This window comes from Hyaena hyaena, unplaced genomic scaffold, assembly GCF_003009895.1.
Source record: "Hyaena hyaena isolate Hyena2069 unplaced genomic scaffold, ASM300989v1 scaffold_461, whole genome shotgun sequence".
Taxonomy (NCBI): domain Eukaryota; kingdom Metazoa; phylum Chordata; class Mammalia; order Carnivora; family Hyaenidae; genus Hyaena; species Hyaena hyaena.
Genome location: NW_024081095.1, coordinates 627,609 through 651,138, shown reverse-complemented (window position 1 = coordinate 651,138; position 23,530 = coordinate 627,609). Strand labels below are relative to the sequence as shown.

The 23,530-nt window shown below is 38.0% G+C and overlaps 1 protein-coding gene across 4 annotated transcripts in view; it reads right to left on the bottom strand.

The window, feature by feature from the left end:
* Nucleotides 1-18,321: 18,321 nt before the first annotated feature.
* CUNH21orf91 (chromosome unknown C21orf91 homolog) overlaps nucleotides 18,322-23,530 on the bottom strand; it is a 31,712-nt gene continuing 26,503 nt past the window's right edge. For 3 of the 4 annotated variants that reach the window (XM_039253756.1, XM_039253758.1, XM_039253757.1), the window contains exon 5: nucleotides 18,322-23,080. In XM_039253756.1, the coding sequence (XP_039109687.1) occupies nucleotides 22,911-23,080 (170 nt within the window). In that variant the 3' untranslated portion in view covers nucleotides 18,322-22,910. The remainder of the gene's footprint in view (nucleotides 23,081-23,530) is intronic. The other variant, XM_039253759.1, reaches the window with a different exon arrangement.

Sequence of the window (23,530 nt, the reverse complement as noted above, 5' to 3'; positions counted from 1 at the left end):
AAAAATTGATAATAAATGGGGTGCCTGAATGGCTGAATCAATTGAGCATCCAACTCTTGGTTTGGGCTCAGGTCATGATCTTAGGGTCATGGGATTGAGCCCCATGTCAGGCTTCACACTGAGTGTGCAGTCTGCTTAAGATTCTTTTTCTCTCTCCACCTCCCTTCCTTTTGTCCTCTCCAGTGCTTGTGCTCTCTCTCTAAAACAAAATTTAAAAAAATAAAAAAAATTGGTAATACATCCATGCAGCTCTAAATGCAAAAGGAACAAAAAAGCATAGAATGAAAACTCCTAGCCCCCAGTTCCTTTCCCTTGGAGGTTGCCAATATTATGTTTCTTTTGTGCTATATTTTTGGGTATATTTTTTATATAAGCAAACAAATACATATAAACTCTTTCTTCTGATTTTTTTATGGTGACATACCCATCACATTGTGTTGCCTTCCCTTTTGGTCAGAAATGGTATATATTAGAGCTTTCTCCATATCAATACTAGAGTGCTTCCCTATGCTTTGTTCCGGTTGCCAAGTATTTTATGGTTATACTTTATTTAACTACTTCTCTCTTCTTGGTCCTTTTGGTTGTTTCTAATCTTTTAAAAAATTGTTAGTATGGACAGTATAACCTTGTACAGAACCAGGTTGCCTAACTGAGTGTATCTGTAAGATAGAGTCCTTAGAAGTGTAACTTTCAGCTCACTTTGTACATGTATTTTATGTTTTGATGGGTATTGCCAATTTGCTGTCCATAGAAGTAGCAGTAATTTACATTCCCCTAGCTATTTTGTTAAACTTCTTAAATGAGGCCCTCAAAGCATCAAATTACTTTATATCATTTAAGTGCTATACAGAATTATATAGATGGTCTTTGCCCTTAGCAACTAACATTCAATAGAGATGAATGTTTTCCAAGCACACATGTATTTTTTAATTGACTGTTTAGCTTTTTGTAATTTACTTGCCCACATTTCTTTGTGTGGCCTTAGGAAAGTTGGGAAGAGTAAACATGTGAAATGCGCAGAAACAGCTAGAAAGGTAGTTAACCAATGGTAGTCCTCCCTTGCCCCAGGGGCAATCACGTTGTCTTGGTTGTCTCTTGTTCCAGGATTTAAAGAGGCCTGTGGCTGCCGGAGATGAGGGTGGAGAGAGATGAGCTGGAAGTCTGGTATCTAAAAGCAGAAGCTTAAACATAGCCTTGGTCAGGAAACTGTCCAAACTACAAATTACTCGTAAAAAAAAAAAAAAAAAGCCTCAAACCACTCTCATGAAGGGTTCTGATGTGAAAGAATAAAAAAGCAATTTGCAAACAATGTCCTGTGCACTGGATACAGTCATGAAGAAATATCTACTTTCCCAGGGGTGGTCCTGACAAAACAGCTCTGTCTCCAAATGATTCTAGACCTGTTTCTGCTAGAATCTCACTCTACCTGTGAAATAAAAGGACAACTTGGTTTTTCTCTTTGGTAAAATAGAGTCTCCGAGAGCTTGTTATAGCAAACACTCGGCTCCCAGGAAGAGACAAGCTACACGCACTCGGGGCATCAGGAAAAGACTATTGTGCACTGGTGCTGGCCAGCAGAGTCACCTCCAAAAGCTGAGCCCTGAACCTTGGCATCGGCCTCCTTTTATGGCTGGGATGGTAGAGGGTTGAGAGACAAAAGAAAAACAGAAGGGGGTGCTTATCAGTGGTGCTAGTCTGGCTTTTGGTGTCCACAGGGGGCAAGCAAGATTACAGAAGCCAGAAGTGTGCAAGGGGCGTATCCAGGCTCTGACTCCTGGCTGGCCCATTTTATCTTTTTACTAGCTTTTCTTCTCAAGCTTACCTGCTTTGCACTGGGATTCTTCAGTGGAGATGTGGCCAGAGGAGCACGAATTTGAGAAGGTTGTGCTGCCTGCCTCCCTTTCGGTCCTCACACCTCTATTCGCAGTCTCCTGAGAAGACAGAACTTTGCCTCGAATTCAGGGCCCTCCCTCCAAAAGTAGGTCTCAAACGATTCTGACTTATTCTTAGATCAATCCTTTTCACAGAATCTGCACCCCAACACACAGAATTACATGCTTATCTGGTAACATACTCTGTTCTTTTCCCACATCATGTCATTATGCTTCTCCTGTGCCTGGGAGATTCTCTTCCCATTCACTACACATCAAAATTCTAGCTGCACTGTGCATTCATTAAGTTTTCCCTAACTCTGCTCTGACAAGCTCTGTGTCATCTCTCCCTTGGCCAAATGCACATTGCACTTTCTCATACTTCTCATCTGGCATTCTGGGCAGGGCTGTTCATGTTTTTGAATTTGCCTCTTGTCTTCCCTTGTATTGGATTATAAGCCCTTCTATAGCACAAACCATTATCCTTATATCCATTGCAGTGCCTGACTCCCTTGAGGAGCTTAAACACACACACACACACACACACACACGTACACACACACGTGAATGTATTTAGCATATGCATAAAGCAATTATGATTGAAGTGAATGAATGAATGAATGAATGAATGAAAACATGTAACTTTATTCTTGTAAATTGAATGGTGGAAAACATTTCTTATAATTGATGCAACCAGAAGATAATGTTTCCTCCATTTCTAATAAGTCAGCTGTTCTCTATGCCATCAGGGTCATCTGCATAGGTTGCTAAAACTCAGGTTGCTGGGCCCCACCCCAGATTTTGATTCAGTATGTCAGAGATTGTATATTTATAACAAATTCCCAGGTGATGCGGATGCAGTAGGTTCAGGCACCAGATCTTGAGACCCACCGTAATAAGCTATTAATTGTGTAAGTATAGTAACATAATTATTCCTCAGTCACTTTTGTCCAATTAGCCCTGGTCTGTTTACTCAGGAGGATGTTTGATAGATTCCAGAGAGAGTTTAGACTGTGCCAGTGTGTCAGTAGACTGTGACCGATGAGACCAACCTTTGTGGTGGGCATTGTTTGCAAATTGCTGCTCCCTTGACCGTGTGAGGGAATCTAAAGAAATCCTTTTTCCATGTTCCTTACCTCCCAGATGAAGGACAGTAGACTTGAAGGTCAATCACTATTTAAACTCAGTACTCTGCTGTGACAGTGCCTTGGGATGGTATACAAAGAGCTAAGGCATTGTACTGACGTGGAACTGGGGTGGTCCTGATGCCTAAATTTTTAAAAGAATAAGTTAACAAGACAACAATCTATGGGACCCAGCACAAAATTTAAATGAGGGGTCTTCTGATAAAGAATGATGATGAATTTCAAGGTGGCAACAGCAGAGGATAAAACAAACGTGAGGTCCTTCTAAGTGTAAAGCCCATGTGATTGCTCAGGTCACATTTCCATGAAGTTGGTCCTGACCTTGGCCATGCAGGGGTTTCCAGCCATTTCTGGAAGAGAAAGCAAATTCCAGGGAAAGAGACAGGGTGAGACAGAGGAATTGTATGGTGCATGTGGAATGGTGGAGCAGGAAGATGGAGTTAGAGCTGACTTTCTAGGCCCTTCTTTCTCTCCACTTTGTTACTGTGGTGCCCCCCTCAGAATACAGAACAATGAAGGGATGGTGTGTTCCTCAGGATATATGGGCCATGATGGGTTAAGCAAGAATGGCAAGGATGCCACTGCCACCCCCTACTTAGCGCAGTGAAGAACCAGGTTGGCTGGAAGCAGTAGGTCACCCCAGGAGCCTACCAGAACTTAGAGTGGATGCTGTTTTCCCTTTTTAGTGTATCTTTTTCTTCAGGTGCTTCCTTTAAAAACCTGTTTTTTTAAAAAAAAAGTTTATATATTTATTATGAGAGAGAGAGAGCATGAGCAGGGGAGGGGCAGAAAGAGAGGAATAGAGAGAATCTCAGGCAGGCTCCACACTGTCAGTGCAGAACGTGGTGTGGGGCTCCATCACACAACCCTGGGATCATGACCTGAGCCAAAATCAAGAGTCAGATGCTTAACCAACTGAGCCCCCCAGGCACCCCTTAAATTTTCTTTTAAATGACATATATTGTTTTTCTGTGGAAAATTTTTTTCTTGGAAAAAACTTGTATTTATTTAAAAAAAAAATAAAGGAATCTATAAGTTTTCCATTAAGTGCCCACTAGATGGCAAGTTCCTTGGGAGCAGAACCTGCCCCATGCGTCTTGGTGTCCTTGTTCCCAGCACAGCACTAGGCCCACAGACAAAGGAAGGTACAATTATGTTGAAAAATTGAACAGAATTGTTTCTGACATTTGCTCTGAACTTCAAATATTCTCCATGGTGTCTAGCACGGTGTCATTGTTTAAATATGTTAAAAGAAAATAGCTAGTATGAGGCACGCATTTGAGTTATGAGCTAAAGTTTTGCCAGCTCTAGTACGGAATTTTTCTTGTTATGAGAAAATCCTTTGCTAGAATATGTGTGCAAAAAATTTAAGACCTTTGGGAAGATTTAATTTGACACGAAGCAGCTGTGTCATCTGTGTAGCCAATTTATGAGTCTGGGCCTTCTTTTTCGTATTCATTAATTTGTCATTTAATTGAGCAATCAATTAATTAACACCCATTTATTGAGTCAGGCTTTGCTAAGCCCAGGGGATCTTAACACACACAAATAGATGTTAAGTGCTCATTCTTACTTTATCAGTTGGTGATCACGGACATGGAAAGAAATAATAGTGTGGTTATGACGTGTGCCAAAATGGTAGTGGTATTAAAAGGGCTCTGTGAACCTAGGGGAAGAGCCCCTGCCCTCTGCCCGGATTGCTGAGACAGATTTCACAAAAGAGGTGCACCTGAAGAGTGTCTTCACAAGTGGTAGATGGGCTCCCTGGAAATGGCCTCAGACTTCTAAGTATGTCACCAAAATGGAAGACTCCCTAACGTTCCCTGCAGAGGATTGAAGAGATGGCCTAAAAACATTTGGGAGCAAGCACATATTTCCATTGACTCTATTTGTTTCTCTCAGGCACTCAGCTATTTCCAATTCCAACACATAACTCTTTTGATCACGTGGCTCTGTTTGTTGTGGTGAGCAGACTGTCCTTTAATATTTTTATTAAGGAGCAATATTTCTGTCCTCCCCAACCTCGTATACTGGTTTCTTCTTTGCTCCTTTTCTTTTTTCAAAGATCCTTGATAAAGCCTTGTTTTACAGAACCCTCCTGAGGAAAAGCTAATTAGTTTTCTCAGCGAAATTAAAGGTGAATCATCTTTGAAACTCATAGATCTTTATACATTTTTTTAATTCTTCAGTTTCCAGTAAGAGTCCCTTATCTTCTTTTTAAAAAATTTTTTTTAATGTTTTATTTATTTCTGAGAGAGAGAGAGAGAGAAAGAGACAGCATGAGCAGGGGAGGGTCAGAGAGAGAGGGAGACACAGAATCTGAAACAGCCTCCAGGCTCTGAGCTAGCTGTCAGCACAGCACTCAACTCGGGGCTCGAACCCCATGAACCATGAGATCATGACCTGAGCTGAAGTCGGATGCTTAACTGACTGAGCTACCCAGGCACCCCAGGAGTCCCTTATCTTCTGATGAAATTTTTGCTGATGATCATTTGTGATGCAAACAGATTCCTTAACTCTCTCTCCAGAGGGTGGAAGAGAATCTATTTCTAAAGAAACTAAATAATACTTAAGACTTTTATGATTATATTTATTTGGGGAAACATTGTAATGTGACCCTTTTTAAAAGAAAAAGGGTGTAATAAAGTTTCATCCTTCCTCTTCATAGTCGGAGAACTTGTTAAAAAGGGAGGTTCCTGAAGGCGGTTTTGACCTTGAACAGCAATTCTGTGTTCTCAAAATTGCTACAATAGAACTTTGAAAGTTTTGTGGGAATGAGGACAGCAACTCCTTAACACGCCAGGATCTCACTAAACCAAAACATTCCCATCCCATGTTGCAGGATGATGTCGCTTCAGTTTTATTCCCTCAATGTCGTTTTGAATAATGGGAGTGAGGGGCCTGGATAGGTGGGGAATATGCCACATATGGGTTCTTTTTGTTTGTTTTTATAGTGTCATACACATGAGTGTTTAATAAGGATATTTTGGTGATTGCTTGTGTCATTATTGAAGGAAGCAGGGACTATTGAAGGAGGCACGGAACTACTGAGTTTTGCCCTTCCCTATTTGGCACAAAGATGCATTGCTCATCATCTCCCAAATTCTGCTCCAGCTTTAGGGGTGGGAGTGGATTGAAAAAAACTCACAGAAATCGGTTTCATGGGAGGCCAACACTCTCAGCCTCCCAAGGATCTACCATTCAACCTCATGTCCCCCATTGTCAATTGGAGCAAAGAATGTTTTGTCTATTTTATTATTTTGGCATTGCTCGGTCTCTTCCTTTCCCCATCCCTTCCCCCTGAAAAATTTGGACTCCATAAGCAAAAGATGCCGCTACCAATATTCAGCAGTTTCAGGAAAGCTGAAAAGCTTGAAATATTTGGTTTTGATTCTCTTTCCCTGCATATTTATCCATGGATTTAAAAGCAAAATCCTAAGAGTTATTGAAACAGGGTTTACTTGGTAACTGTCATAACTGCTAAGGCACCAGTGTTCTCTCAGCTGAACTTCCCCCATGTGGAAACTTTTTTTTAAATATTGCTTCCACTGCTAAACCAAAGACAAAATAAAGATGAAGTATGATGACAAATTCCTAAGAAATGTTTCACAATTCGCTCATTCAGAGTAAGGTAGAGTCCGTCGTTCACTTAAAAAACAAAAACCATCCTCCTCAGCAGAATTTGCTTTTGTTTTGCTCCCTGTAATTTATTGCCTGGTTAGGGTTTAATAACACAATATACTCTAGTTCACTGCCCCCATAAAACTTGCAGGCGGAGAAGCTGCTATAGTCGGATACGTTCCCACTCTGGGTAAAGAAATGAAATCCCGAAGTTTAATCTTGGTGGCACTGGAGCTGTGAAATGATAAGACAAATCAAGTTTACCAGACATTTTTGCTGAGATCAGGTTGGTAGATACTCAAGCACTGCAAAGCTCCTGGGGGCCCATCTCATTTACTGCACTCCACTGCTCTCACTTGGTTTAATTCCTGAACATTTATTTGTGTTGATTGTTAGTATCAAGTGATGTAATATTGCAAGAGTTATGATTGAACTGAATAGTGCTTTCAGAGGTTTTCCAAACAGAAAACACTTTGGGGTACCAGAGGGGTTAAAGCTGCAGTGATTTCAACATGGTTCTACTTTCTGTTTTTTATGAGAAGCATTTTTCACTTCGTTGGGATTAAAGGGAATGCAGGATGTGATGAGGTGTAGATTGCTGAATTGTTGGAGATGCCTGTGTATGTGTCTGTTACAAAATGGGAGTTTTTATGACCCGGGGGTAGGTTTATGAATAGGCATGTGAATGCTGGCTGAAGACATAGCACCTTTTATTAGCTGTCTCCTAGTTTTTAAGCCAAAAAATCATCTATGATCTGGTCCATTTAATTAATATCACATGACTAATTGGATGTATAATATCTTCTTTCATACTTCTTAGCATGAGGGCTGTTTGCAAGGCAGATCTGCTGATGCTTCTTAAAAACCCAAATGGGAAGAATCACAAAAGAATGTAAGAGCAGTACACTTTGTACAAAGATACTAGAAATTACTAAATGTTGGAGCTGGCAGCTGAGCCCAGACCCTGTTAGCCAGAATGCCTCATCTCAAGTCCCAGCTTTACCACTTACAATCTCATGATATGGTCAATTTGATCTTGTGCCTCAATTTCCCATCTGCAAAGTGGGTACTATAAATTTATAGTACCTCTTAGGTACTATAACAAACCTCTTAGGTTTGTTAAGAGGGCTAATTCATTTAATATAGGAAAATCATTAGAGCAACTTGTGGCACATGCTGTTCGTTGTTTTGTTATCATTATTTGCTATTATCATTTATCCCAAGCTCCTGACTTCTAGTTGAATGCTCTTGTTTTATATGACTGCTGCCCAGAAAAGAACCTATTCTATAGGTTCAAATGGGCTACATCATGAAAACTGGAAATATATGTGTATGTGTGTGCATGTGTGTGTGTGTCTCAAATATAGCAGTCTATACTTCAAGTCATGCTATAGCAGAGTACTTGAAAGAAATGTTTCTGTCTCCTTCCATTGAGGAAGATCATCTAGAATATTGTAGGTGCCTCTTAAGTGAAAGTGATAGTGTCCTCAGCCATCACTGTCATGGCCTTCCCTGAGTGGGCTTTCACCCAAATGTTGAGCCTCTTCTTTGAGTGGAAGTTTTAAGGTCATCAGTGATGTTGTTAGCAGTTGACAAACCTTCTCAAAGAAATCTTTTGGCCCAAGAGCTTGTTCCAGCCTCTGTTTGCACAAGTCATCTGAGCAGGACTTTGGAATTTGCAACTCATCAGTAGTAATATTAGTCGCAAATAACCAGCTCAAGACCAGGAACATGCCTCCAAAAATTGTACATTTTTAGAAGCGGTGCTAGTTTTTCATCACTGACCATTGTCAGCATTGGATTTACTGTTTTAGTTTTCAAGACTCTTGCTCTTTTCTGAAAACAAAAAAGTGCCTTTACCTTAAGGGCAAAATGTAAATGTGTGACATGTGCTTTTCCCCAGGCAAGTGACTCACTGCAGATGTAATGACAAGCTATCCTTCAGTTTGATAGTAGATCAGTGAACTGGATGTGGAAGTGCAGGAAATCTGCAATGTTAGGAAATTAGGTAAGCAAGCTTATCTCTAAAATAAGCCTCAACTTGTTAAAAGTACTTCTGCAGCCAAAGTTAATGGCTATCAAAATTTAGAAAGAGTATATTCATAGATCCAATTCATTCCCTCAACATTAATTTAATGAGCATTTACTACCAGTCTTTCTGCTATAGGGTTGAGGACACAAAGACAAGGAGACACTGTCTTTGCCTTTGGGGCATTTTGAGTCTTTGGCTGAAACTGACCCTAAATAAATGCTTTCCAAAATAGAGCCATAAGCCTAGTGTAAAGGGGGCACAGAAATCTGGAGGAATGTTTTCACAAGATTAAACACGTAGAGTGGGTTTACAAAGGGAAAAATAAATTTCTGGAGAGAATGGGTGCGGGACATTCCAGAAACAGCCAGAGAGCCTGTATTGAGGAAGAGAGAAGAGGTTGTATAGGATGTGCTTGGGGACCTGGCTGGAGGGAACATTTCATTGAAAAGGGTAGTGAGAAGTAAAGTTAGTAATAGTAATTGGGTCCAAAGGTACAGAGCTTTGAATACCCTTCTGATGGGTTTAAAATCCACCCTAAGGCAACATAACATCACACTTTTTAAAGTATGAATGTGACTTGGATAAATGTCTTTGAAAGCTGACTTGGGAGATAGGCTAGAGTATGCATCAAGATGGGGAGAGTGTGGACAGAATGGGGGGTATGTTGGTCAGCTCAGGCTCTATAACAAAAACCATAGACTGGGTGGTTTAAACAATTTATTTCTCACAGTTCTGGAGGCTGAGAAGTTCAAGATCAGGATATTGGGTGGTTTGGTTCTTGGGGAGGGCTCTCTTCCTGGCTTACAGATGTATACTTTCTCACTGGCTTCATAAGCCTGAGGGGGCTGAAGGAGGAAGGGGGTGTATGTGTTGGGGGAGAGAACATTGTAGTCTCTCTGCTTCTTAGGAGGACACTAATCCCATCATGACCTCACATAAACCTAATTACCTCCCAAAGGCCTTACCTCCTAACACCATCACATTGGATTTTAAGCCTTCAATATATAAATTCTGGAGGCACACAAACATTGAGCAGGTAACAGAATTAGAAGGCTCCTTAGTAAACAAGGCATTAAAGAGCAGGGTTAGAATTAAGGCTGAGATAGTCACTCTAGCAGAGATAGCTCCTAAACAATGTTAACAGAGCTTCGATGACCCATTAAATGTGGGGAGGAATAGAGAACTAAGTGTTAGAGTTAAGGATTAAAATTGCCCTGTAATGATTAAATTATAGTCTTAGGAGTTAAACTGCCTATATTCACTCCTTTAACTGCATGGTGTGAGGCCTGGTTCTTAAATTATCTGTACCCCAGTTTTCCAATCTGTAGAGTGGCAAAATTAATTATACTTAACTCACAAAGAAGTTTTGAAAGTTAAATGTCATAATGTGTATAAAGCAAGAAGAATAATGCTTGTTCTTTAGGAAGACTATACATGCCAGTATTTTATTATCTACAATGACAAATAATAGTATTCACTAACTTTTTCAATTGCTTCTTTCAGATTGGTAACATTTGAAACTCTAAGGATCAGGATTTGTATTTACAGCCATTATATGATTTTTTCTCCCTTCATTTCAAGTGCTTTGTTATCACAGAATAGTCTTTCTTTAATTTTTAAGATTCAAATTGAAGTTAGTTAACATATGGTGTAATAATGATTTCAGGAGTAGAATTTGGTGATTCCTCACTTACATATAACACCCAGTGCTCATCCCAACGAGTGCCCTGCTTAATGCCCATCATGCCATAGAATAGTCTTAATTCATAAAATTTGTTGTTTCTTTTCTAGCTTTCACTGAATAAAACCCAAGAATAACAGCCAAAAATTTTTACTAAATGTTTTCCAATTTAATATTTTTATCAGTTTTACATTTATATCATTAAAAAAAATCAAACTGCATTTTCTAATAGCAGTCCTGTGCCTCCCCCACAGCTCTGACACCTCCCACCAGCAGCAACCCCCACCCTCTGGACAGCTGGCTTATCTGTCTCACCCTAATCGTTCTTACGCTGAATTGGTCCAGGAAAGAAGGGGAAGAGGCAACACAAACTTCCTTAATTTTCTTAGGGCATTTTGCTGGTGCTATTTCTGGCGTCTCCAGTAATGAGATTTCACCGAAGTTGACTGCTCAGAACAATTTAGCACAGCCAGGTACACGGCCAAGCTGCAGGCTGCATTCAGACCCGAGTTCTTGCTTTATAGCAGTCTCTCATTCTCTTCCTGTCCATTAGCACAACAGGAAACCAAGCAGTGGGTAATTGGAAAGGTCCTCCTTTTACTTCTAATGAGCATTAAGTTAGTGGTAATGACTAAGAAGAGGGTTACTTAACTAACAGTCTCAGATCTTCTTCTAAAGTTTCTTTGTATCTAACTACACATCCGTTTCAAATTCACTTATAGGTATGAGATTGAAATTTGGCTTAATAAGCTTTGTTGGTCCAACTACCTTAGCTTTCTTCTCACTGGTTCTAAGGTGTGGTACAGAAATGTGTCATTTCTGCAAAAGAATTAATATAATATAATATATAAAATAAATTATAATATAATATAATATAATATAATATAAATAGAATATGGGACATTTGAGACTTTATATATGCTGTTGTCATTTTCTACTGTTGACAGAGGAAATCTCACCCACATTGTGCATAGTCCCTTGAATGTACAACTACAATAATAAAGGACTTTAGCACCCCTGTTTTTGAAGGACCAGTTAGGTGCAATGGGGCCTATGTTTTCCTTTTTTTCTAGGTAATAGCAATGGATATTTATGAGCTTCCATATTTCCTAGGAATGAATTTTGCTGAAACTGGCTTTTTGGTGTAAGGAAGGCACTTGCTGTCTTCAGGTTCTGATAGGAACTGTTCCTATATAGCCTATCTTCGTAGCCTTTCACAATGAGGACATCTAAGATATTCTTCTGGATGCATTAGCAGTTGTCCTGGTTCTGACCCTTGCTTTACTTAGTAGGGAAAATTTGCCCTGTTTTTTTTTTTTTTTTTTTGGTTCCTCCTGTATTTTTCTCTCCTGGCTGTTTCGTGGTCCATCAGAGTGTGAAGAAATATCCTACAATTCTATTAGATAGAAGATCTTATATGATAGAAATAAAAACTAGAAGCCTGGGTAGAGGTGGTATATCATAGGAATGCTGGAAATGGAATCTGGAGATTTGGGATTTGGTCCTTGCCTCTGTGGCTAATAAGAATTATAGAATGTTTGGAAGTTTCTTAAGCAATTTAGGGGAGGAGACTAGATCAGCACTTTTTTATAATGCTTCCTAGGTACCTATGGCTATAGATCACTCAGAGCTGACCTACCGTTTTGTTGTAGGTGACAGTTTGGGGGACCTGGGGAGGACAGTCACTTCATTGAGGAGGAATTGAAGGCAGTTTTGCTCCAAGGATCTCCACTGTCTTTCATGCAGAACAATAGCTCTACGTTCATAAATCACAACTTATGTTCTTAAAGGACTGTTTTGTTTTGAAGGGCTGTCCCCAAATAAAACAAGTCAAATAAGACTAAGGGACTCTTGATGGCCCCCTTAGTACTACATATTTAGTGGTTTCCTACGGTATTTATGTATTTCACATGCTGGTTCACTTTGTTCTCTGAGATGAGACCAGTCTGTGAATCTGGGACAGAAATTCCCTCCACACTTTGATAGATAGCCCTGCAGGATGTGAACTTTCTATTTGCTAGTGCTTTGTTCACACAGGTATGAAGATGAAAAGAAATGGAGGAAGCAAAGGAAATGTGGTTTTACATGTCACTAGCTCAACTCCCCCTGCATTTTCTTTTCTGGTAAGGGAAACTCCCCCAATCTTTCAGAAGGGCTGCAGCAGTGCACAAGGGCCCCACATTTTTTTTGGTACTTTTCTGAGAAGCAGTGCAGCAGCCAACCTAGCGGGGGGCCCAGATGCTGCATTTTCTAGTTTCAGAGCTCTCTGATCAGGACAGAAAGGAACAAACTCCCCACCACAAGATAGCCAGAAACTTGGTTATTTACCCCGTTAATTGTGGCGAGCACTGGGGTTTTTCTGTCACCCGGGACTAAGTAAATTTTTTTCAAGGATGTTGGCTTTGGGGTGATGGTGGTTGGGATTTAATGGTATCTCTCTCTGGAGAATTATTTGTGTGGTGGAGGTAGGAGACAGCAAAGACAATAAGAGATGTGCAAACCAAACAATCAATATTCTAAAACCTTCAATAATGTATCTAAAATTATTGGTAGTGATTTTACTAGGGGCTGTGTGTGTGTGTGTATGTATATACACAGACATACAAAGTGATAGTAACAAAGTATATTGTATGTATCATGATATATATGTGATATGATATATATACTTATATCACAATATATATATAATATACTTTGTTACTATCACTTTGTGTATATATGTATATATCACATATAACAATATGGATGTAACATATAACAATATACACACATATAGTTTTTTTCTGGAGAACACTGAGTTAATCATCAACATAAGATTGTGGTTTTAATTTTTACCAAATAAGAACTCAAAATTTAAATAAATAAATACCATCAACTGTTACTATCACTTTATGAAAGAAAGAACAATTTTCCATTCCCATAATAGAAAAGATATAATCTCAGAATAAAGGGCAGATTATTGATGGAGTAAATTACGTTCTACTACACGGATTACCATACTGCTTTACAGTTTCATTTTCCATGGCCAGGTGGAAATGTCCAAGCCAGTTATTAGGGGCTGAGCTGCAGATTAACGAACTTCTGACTGTGTGGCAGAATCATCCCATTGTTTCTCCTAATAGAAGTATTTTTCCCTGATAAAAGAATGTGGGACAGTAATAAGGTGTCAAGACTTACGGCCTTTTTTTTCTTTCTACAGACAGTACATAGAGAATTAGATAGCTGTTTATGAGCCAGGTTGATTCTGCTGTCTTTTCTCTTCTGTTGCAGGTGATCATACAACTATCTTGCTGTAAAAGCACCTCACAGTTTCTTCTTAAATGAAACCACACTTCCTTTATATTCTTTTCAGCTCAGTTCCGCTGTTCATGCCAGGGCTAGGGAGATTTTCCATTGCAGGCTTCTTAAAATTCATGATCCTTTTAGGGTATGAGCTGGCAATTCCCCTAAAGATCACCAAGTTCAATGTCACTCTTTACAGATGAGAACAAGGCTAAGAGTTAGAGCGGTGCCCAGCAGTGACAGAGGAGAGTCAGACCTAAGTTCTCGAATGACAGTTTAGCAATGCCTTCCTCATTATAACTTCCTCTTCTGCCTTCATCACTTTCCATTCAGTTGCCTCTTTTTCCCTAGAAGAGCCCTTCTCTTTTCACACTGCCTCTGCTTTGCTTTGAAGTTGCAGATCTGAAACTGTGTTTAGCTATGCTTTGGGTTTCCTCCATACTCTGTATCCCTAGCTTCTTCTAAACTGCCTTTTATCTAGGTTAGACACTTCCCACTTCCTATGCTGAAGTTTGACACCAACGGACCTAGACAACAGTCTAGTCCACTCTTCAAATAAAAATAAATGCTTGAAAATTATTCCTTAAGTCAAAGCCACAGAGTTCATTTTTTTTTTTTTTTCATCTGCTACACACTACTTGTGGTAGCTTTTCAAATTTCCCATTTTCCCCCATGTTTGGAATTTGGTCTATTGGGGAGGGTTTTTGTGAACTTTGTTTTTGATCCACAAGGTTATCTGAGTTTCAGATTCTATTTTCAGCAGTGCTTTCAGCTGAGTTTACTCCAATTGCAAAAACATTCCTATTCTGTGCTTACAGTAACAAATCTGAATGCAGATTGAAAAATTCAATCAACAGAGAGTCATAGACCCCAGTTTCTACCTTTTCTGAACACTCTGGCAACCTGGCCTCCTGTAGCCAGGATCTCTCTCATGGCTCAGAAAGCAGCTACTTAGCACTTCATCACTTCTCTTGAGCCTCTGACCCCATCATCACTTCCTTTTCTCTCAAGGAAAATAGAATAGACCATGTAGGGGTTTTTTCAACTTACTCTTCAATGAATCTCCCTTGAACACGTTCATCTGCAGTTTTGCCTTCTCTCCAGTGTGAAAGCCTGAGATGATCCCAAAATTTTTCAAAGAGAAACTGTTCTAGATATGCTATCCTGTTCTGCTTCCTCTGTACTCTACTCCTTTGATTATGGCTACTTCTCTATCTGTAGCCTTTCCACTAATCTATCTTCTTAGTATTTACTCATGTTAAAGTACTTCTTAACCTAAAAAGCATAGCCACATTCTGACCTCACCTTCATTTATGGTTAAAATTCTTAGAGATCACACTCCAGATCCACTATCCTACCATTTTACCCATACTTCAACTCATCGTGCTCTATTTTTTCTCCCATAGGTCCATTAAAACACTTCTCATTGGGGGCGCCTGGGTGGCTTAGTCGGTTAAGCGTCCGACTTTTGCTTAGGTCATGATCTTGCGGTTCGTGGGTTTGAGCCCTGCGTCGGGCTCTGTGCTGACTGCCAGCTCAGAGCCTGGAGCCTGTTTCAGAGTCTGTGACTCCCTCTCTCTCTGACCCTCCCCTGCTCACGCTGTCTCATTCTCTCCTAGAAATAAATAAATAAAAAAAAAAACCATTAAAAAAAAAACCACTTCTCATTGAATTTTTGGTTGCTAAATCCAATGGACATTTTCAATCCTTATTTACTTAACCTTGGAGTGGAATCCTTTTCAATTGACCAACAAAGCCTACAGTTGTTGTTAAAAGAGTTCCTGGCACATAACAAAGTCTCAGTTTGATGAAAAAAAAATTAAATGGAAAGCAGGCAGGAGCCAAATGGTGAAGACTTTTAATGCTGAGTTCTAAGGATTCGTTTTGATTATATGGGCAATGGTAATATAGAAAAGCCTGCACAGGGAAGCAGTAGTATCACATCTTGTGGGAAGTAAACTCTGGGGCAGTGGATGATTTAGAGCAGTGGTTTGCAAAGTGCTATGTACACCAGCAGCATCAGCATCTCCTGGGAGTTTGTTAGACAAAAATTCACAGGTCCCAACTCTGACCTATTGACTCAGAACCAGCATTTTGGAGAAGAAACAGAACGAGTGTGAGTTATTTCATGGAGGTGTTGTAAAGTGGGGTGCGTGGAGAGGTGTATTCAATCACTGAAGGCCTTAGGCATACAATCCTAGTGCTGCCTCTGAAGTCTCATTCATTTTGATTCATTCAATAGATGCTTACTGGGCTAAAGGTCATTTGGTATTTCCAGGGAGAACACAGGCAAAGCCCTGAGTTAAAATTATGATCATCACTGTAATAGATCATCTCTTCCAAGATCCTGGTAGATACAAACCATAAGCACTTTCAGTAATTAGTGGAGAACAGCAAGAGGTTCTCCAAAGTCACCCCAAGTGTGAATAATGAAAATGTTTAATTGGAAAACAGACATCCACATTACCAAAAGGTATACTTTCTCTTCAGAATCTTCCCATCAGATTCAGCTAACCCAGCAGGCAGACCTTGTGGTCTTGAAGGCTCTCAATTCACTTTTAGAAACCAATTTTGTTAAGATTTCAGAGCAGGAAAGCATTGAACGTGGACCCAGTGCATGAAGTGAGGAGTAACCGAGTTCTCAGTTGCAAACCAGGGAAAGCAACTACTTGACTTAGGCTGAAAAGGAATTTATTCAATGAGCAGAGTTCATGCAGAAGGCCTGGAAACCATAAGGAACAAAACCTACAAGATTCATGGCCAGATTAACACCAGATGCCAGGAGCTTACCTGTTGCCCCCACTGGATACTGGATGGTGGATGTTTCTCCTCTTCAGGGACACTGCCGCCCTCAACATGGACCTTCCCTACCCAGTTTCTTTGCTTTGCCAATCAGAGTGGGTGTGCCTGATGCAAGAGAGGTTGGGATTAAATTTTGCTACTAGAAGTAAAGGTGGTTTGTGCCATTTAAACACTGGAATGGAATTCAAATGGAGCACCATTGAGAGAGGGAGAAATCCATTGGTATAAACTTATGTCATGTGTAATTTAAGATAGTAATGATCTAAGACATCATCTAGATCAGATACCAAAGTGAAACATTTTACTAATACTCAGAATCCAATATATAAATGATATAGAAAGGATATTATTCTGACCACTGCTCTCCCTCCGTTCTGTCAACACATACACACACACCTACTTGCTAGGCTCTAAGTTATCTGCAAAGAATTCCAGGCCCTATCATGACATTTAAAAATGAGGGAGAACAAATTTAGTTTTAAAATTCCCAAGAAGGCTTGGAAACTGGGTAGGAACAAAGGTTGTAAAGGGGCAGTAAGCTTGCCTTTTACTATTTGCTCTAGCTTCGTGAATTCAGACTTAGAAAAGTTAAGTGATGCATTTCCCTTAACATCACAAAGTAGTTAAAGCTAAACAGGAGAGCAATTTCATTTGTGGTCTGGTGCTCTTTCCAGTATTTTCTCCAAACCAGACTCCCTTGACCTTCACTTGCCTCTTCTAGAAACAAAGTGATTTTAGACATTGAAAAGACCTTCAAGGATGATTACTATTCTCTTAGCAACGCATTAAATGTTTCAGTTCTCAAACATCCCTTGTTTTGCATTCTACCTCTGATCTTTTTTTGTACAACTGTCCTTGTTTCCTAGTTTTAAATTACTGCAAAAGCATTTACACATTACTTTAAAAATCAGTTGTGGGGAAAAGTAGTAATTTGTAAATATTTGGATGGATTAATAATGCTAACCACAATTAATAACCCTGAGTATTTTAATTTTGATTTTTAATATTGTTTTAAAAGCCAACTTAAAAATATTCACGACAGCTTTATTCGTACTAGTCCCAAACTGGAAACAACTCAACTGTCCATCACAAGTGAATGGATAAACAAATTACAATACATTCATACAACAGAATACTAGTCGGAAAAAAACAAAGGCATGAATTAGTGATGTTTGTGTTAATATGGAAGACTTTCAAAGCATCCTGTTGTGTGAAAAAAAGCCAAAGGCAAATAAGTACAGTACATCTTGTATAACATTTATGTAAAGTCCTAAAGCAGCCAAATGCAAATTACGGTCATGGAAATCAGAACAGTGGAGGGGAATGGGGAATGAAGTCACTGGAAAGGGGCACAGAGGTTGATGGTTACACACTTGTGTACATTTGTTAAAACTCAATACCACTCTTAAAACCTGTGTATTTATTGTATGCAAAGTATCCTCCGTTTTAAAAAGTTGCAGACATCCAGTAAGCTACAGGAATCTTATTTCCTGTTTCTGGGCTCTTGGGATAGAGGGAATATTAATTCTCAAAGAGAGATTCTCACGAACAAATTAAGATAAATTGCTAGATAATGACTGTTAAGTATAGACTCCCTAAGCTTGCAAAACAAAACCTTCATATAGGTCAATGATTTAAGGAAAGAAAAAAAAAAGTACACTTAAAAATATCCAGTGCGGTGCCTGGGTGGCTCAGTTGGTTAAGCATCTGACTCTTGATTTTGGCTCAGGTCGTGATCTCATGGTTTGATTCGTGGGGGATCAAGCCCCACACTGGGCTCTGCACCACAGCGTAGAGCCTGCCTGGGATTTGCTCTCTCTTTGCCCCTTCCCTGCTTGCACTGTCTCTCTCAAAAGAAATAAACATTGAAAAAAAATTCACTGAAGCTAACAGATAACAAAATATTTATTTTATTGTTGTAAAATTAAAAATAGTAGACAAGCATATGTAGTTACATTTCCAAAGCAGAACAATACAAATATATAAATTATTGCAGTTTTAAAAGAAAAAACATAGCCAAGTAAGGTCTAAAACTCTTTTGAAACCAACTGGTTCTTCACGACTACAGTTTAATTTTCTTTTCCCAAAGACCCTAGCACAATTTTGTAAAATAAATTTCTAACAGCAAGTTCAATGATCACAGTATACACTCAGATTTAAAACAAAGTTAACACACACACATGGACTGTAAAAGTAGGGATGGTGGTATTTAAGCAGAAGTCACTACTGAACACTTTGTAAACTGCCTCTTTTGGAGGCAGAAGAATGGAAATAAACATCCTACCCATGTTTGAAAAAAGAAACACATATTTGCTAAAGTTCCCTTTGCTGTGTAAACAGTTGAGGAAAGTTCAACTAACACTTCATTTATGGGGGCGGGTAATACTCATCTTCATATTTCTGTTTTACTTTGGTAAGCTTAAAATTGTGTACTAATTCAATATTACTAAAATGCCTTCATAATCTGGACACTTTTTAAACCAAAGAGAATGGGGAAAATATATGTTACAAGCTAGGTGCTAAAAAAAAATCTAATGCTAGCGACTTGCTATGATTGGTTCATAGCAAGATGACCACGTTGCTTAATAGGTTAGACTAAATTCTGTAACAAGAGCAATTGGGAAAGGAAGAAGTTAATGAATATACTGAGCTAGGACAGAACCTCGTAATTCCACTGTTCTAGAGCCCTCCTCCAAGATACCTTTCCTTGTGCGGGAGCCCTATTACCTTATTTTTTTGGTAAATAAAGTCCTTCCCATGATATCACCACAAAACTTAACATGGCAAGAATTACCTTTTGAAGGTTTTCTCTTTATTTCTTACAAGTTTTACTTTTATTTTTGATTTTCACCACAAATTTCCTCCATAATTATTCCTACCAATCTGAAGTTAATAATGCAATTAAAAAACACTGAAATGGAATTAATCACCCTTGCATTATAGCTGCATCCGAACAAAAGATCTTTAAAAAACGTTTTAGAGTACTAAACTTTTTATTAAGTACTTAGAAATACTCAGATATCTTACTTCAGTATAAGCAATATCTGTCAGTAAATCAGAAAAAAAGAAACACTATTAGAACTTTACACTGTCCCATTTGAAAACTTTTATGTCACAACCTAATTTTATGGTCACCAACTGAACCTCCTTCTAAGCTAAACAAATAATTTATTCTTTAAAAGTTCTTAAATTTAGAGTCTATACATTTTGAATTGCATTTTACAACATTAATGACACAAGCAGATTTCTTTTAAAAAACAAAATAAAAGCAAAATGGGTAAACATCAACACACGCAAATAGACCCTCAAAAATTAATTAAAAAAAAAAACAACCTAGGAAAAAGAAGCCTCAACAGTGTAAACACCTAGGTAAAAAATATCTAAACAAAAAAGAAAGCATTTTATACCATTTTCAGTGTTAAAGAATGTGGTCAAATGAAAAACCCAAGAAATCTCAAGATGCCTGTCAAGATGCCAATAAAATATACTTTGACTATATTTTTGAAATCACTTTCCAACATGAACTTATTATTTTAAAAATAATTCTCAAGTGTATATAAAAATGGGCACTTTGTGGTGAAATGTGCATAAATTTGAAAAACTAAGAACATTTCTTTGCTCCAACATCTAAGAACTACATAATGGAACAAAACACTATTTTGCTGTCTGCATCACCTATTATTGGTGTCCTAAGTGCATGCCTTTTTTTTTTTTCCCTAAAAAAAAAAAAGACTAATTTGGATATTAAATGTTAGGATCAAAGAGTGATGATCTTAAAGTAGATTTTTACCTTAATTTAAAGTCTGAACAAATTTGAAAACTTTAATTTCTAAAGTGAACAATTTCATGTGGTCAAAATCATTTTGGACTTTAAGTTGATTTTTAAAACTCCAATTTGTTTAATTATGAAATCTAACATGAAAAAACCGTCTTATTTCACTCCCCTTAATCATATAAGCTCTGGAAATGTTAGATTGGCAGTCTTCTCCCTTCTGCCATTTTTGAAACTGATGGCTGAGATTTTCTTCTATACTTCCTCAAAAAATACTAACAATTGTACAGAAGAATAGCCAAGGATGGTAACAATATTTGTAGTATTTCATATTCTCCAGATAGAACTCAACTCTCCCTTATTTTGGCATATACAGTAATTGCATCTTCATTCAATCAAGAAAACTAACACAGGAATCAAAGTTTACCAAATGGCTGGATAAACTGCTGTGCAAAATCCTTCAAGAAAAATTCTTCCATTACAGTATTCATCCAAATAAAGTACTAGTGTGAGTACCAGCACCGCAGATTATTTACAGCACCTTTCCTTTGAAGAACTTAGGTAGAAAGATCTAATGAAATGTTAGAATCCTCAGTTAAGACCTTAATACAAACACAATCCCACTCAATTGTTCCAAACTCATTAGTAAAGCTACATATTTGCCAGAAACAAAGCAAATACTTTTCTTTGGATTAACACTGTTACATTTAGGACCACACCATATGGCTCATACTCTGGAAATAGACTACTACTGATACCAAATGCAACACATCCCAAACTTTTATGACTGTCCCTAAGTGATCTACATAGAAGCACAAATGTGTGCAAGCGCACGGCTGGTAACATTCTTGATGAATTATACCAAAAAAGAGTAAAGTCAAATTAAAAAAATGTGACCTAACAACTAAACACTTACTATTTACTGGCATCATCAGGAAATGTCTTTATTCAACTTGTGTATATTGCACACATTCAGTTTAAAGCTTATCAAAACTAAGGCAATGTATCCCCACACTCCCTGGATTTCAAATTCATTTTGGATGCCTTGAAAAAGTCAGAGAAATTGAAAGCATTTTTCAAAAACTCCATCCGAAAAGCAGTTATGTCAGACTTACATGAAAACAAAACAAAATCAATTGAGATATCAATTAATACTCTCAGGCAAATTTAACACATGTTAGTATTACAAAAAAATTGTCTTCTACTAGACTGAGGCGCTTCTTTGCTTAGTCAAATACTGTTTGTGTTCAGACTAAAATCTGACCCAAGCCAGGGCAGGCTGCCAAATTTAAAATAGAAGTCATTCATATCTTTATGCATGAAGCCGCCAAGTTAATGGGCTTCACTGTAGATTCTTTCAAGCAAAGATCTTACCTCATAAATACAAGCTAAGTACCAACAGAAAACAGAATTTAGAGCCCATTTTAATTCTGTATTGGTTATAACTTTTACTATAACACATTGTTATAAAACTTATCTAACTGTTTAAAATGATACAGTAGCTCAGAATTCTTTGGAAACATCACAGGCAACTTACAAGAATATCTTTTTAAAATGGGCTTATTTTTTTTTGAATTAGAGTTTTGTTTTCCTGTGTCAAGCAGTCTTCTCTTTTCCACTAAATTCTAAAGTTTGGAAAAATGCCTCACAATGCTCTCTTTGGATCAGTAATGCTGATAAGAGAATTTGGACAGTTTCAGGATTCTTGAGCCTGTATCTGAAGTGGCACACAGAAGAATTTTAAATTTTTTTCAAAGATAGGACAACAATTTCGCAGCACATTCAATTTGACATATATTACGTTGGACTTGGAAGTGAGGCTTGACTTATTCTGTCCAAATTCTAACACATCAAAGTCATTAGAATGAAAGTAATAATGAAGTAGAAGAGGTTTTTATTTCTACGGAGACAAGCTGACATACGAAAACTAGATTAGCATTTTCTTTCTGAACGAGCTCAGAACTGTTTTTAGAAAAAAAATAATGTACTTTTTTCTTGGATACTTGCTTTAAAAAGTTATTAATTCCTCTTTCATAAGAGTTATTAGAAGTCAAAACAACTCAACTAGATAGATTTCTACTTCAAAATACATTTATCTTTGGAAAACAATAGTAAAAAGAGTGTATTAAGAGAATAAAATGCAGTGATCTGAAATATGAGTAAACGTAGTCACACAGGAAAAGTGTAAATATAATATACAGAGGCATTCAAATACATATTTATAAAGAGAATGGAAAGGTACCTAAAATAGCATTTTTATATATAAAACTTTCATATTAAAATATTGCTCATAATAAATAAGAGGTGTATTATGAATTCCATTTCCCTCTTAAAAGTTATCTTTAGTAGTTGAGACTAGTATAAGTTTTTTAATTTTCTATTGTTTTGGCAGGTGAATTACATTAAAATGTTTAATCAAATCACATTGTAACAGTAGTCACTTGTGTTAAGTTAGAGAGGGCCACTTAGTAATAAAGGGAAGAAAGATTCCCAGAATGACCAAAATGATTAATCCTAGAAGACTAGAGTGTAACGATCTGCTTTATTTGACAAAGATGTTATATACTGCCTTCAGCTTTGCAAATTTAAGGACCATAAAAAAATGGGACCAATAACTTGCTTCAAATTCTTTAAAGTCGGCATGCCTGGCAGACCAACAAATGGTAGGGGCATGAGGGCAAAGGAAGGAAATATTAAGTTTGGTTTAGTTGTTTATGGGTAGGTGTGACTTCGTTCCTGTTCGCCCCACTTGCTGCAGACATGGTAACTTGGAATAGTTCTTGAGGAGTTGTTCGATGGCCACGTGGCGGACATGGAGCTCTGAGGCCAAAGAATCTTTTTCTTGCACTTGGTGTGTTAACTCTTCAAAAACTTCTGTAAAGATTTAAAAGGTAGTTGAATATATAAATAGGTTCAGTCAGTATCTACTATGACTTATGGAGAGGAAGTATCCCATCAATACTCAGGTCTGGAAATACCTCAAAGAGGTTTTGGAATCAGACTACCTACTTTTTTGAATTCTTGTCCCTACACTTTTATAAGTCTCAGGCAAGTGACTGAAACTACACTTTAATTTCCTCTTATGTATAACCTTGGTATCAATAGTAAGCACCTTACAGGGCTACTGTGAGGATTAAATGAGATCATACTTATAAAGTACTGTCTACAGAATAAGCACTTGATAAATATAAGATGCTATTACTATTATTATTGTTACTATTTTATTATTCTGAGATTATGCATGATTAAGAAGACTACTGGCCATGGAGTTAAGGCAGGAGTTATAGAATTCTTAATCTGTTACCACTAACTGAATGCACAATC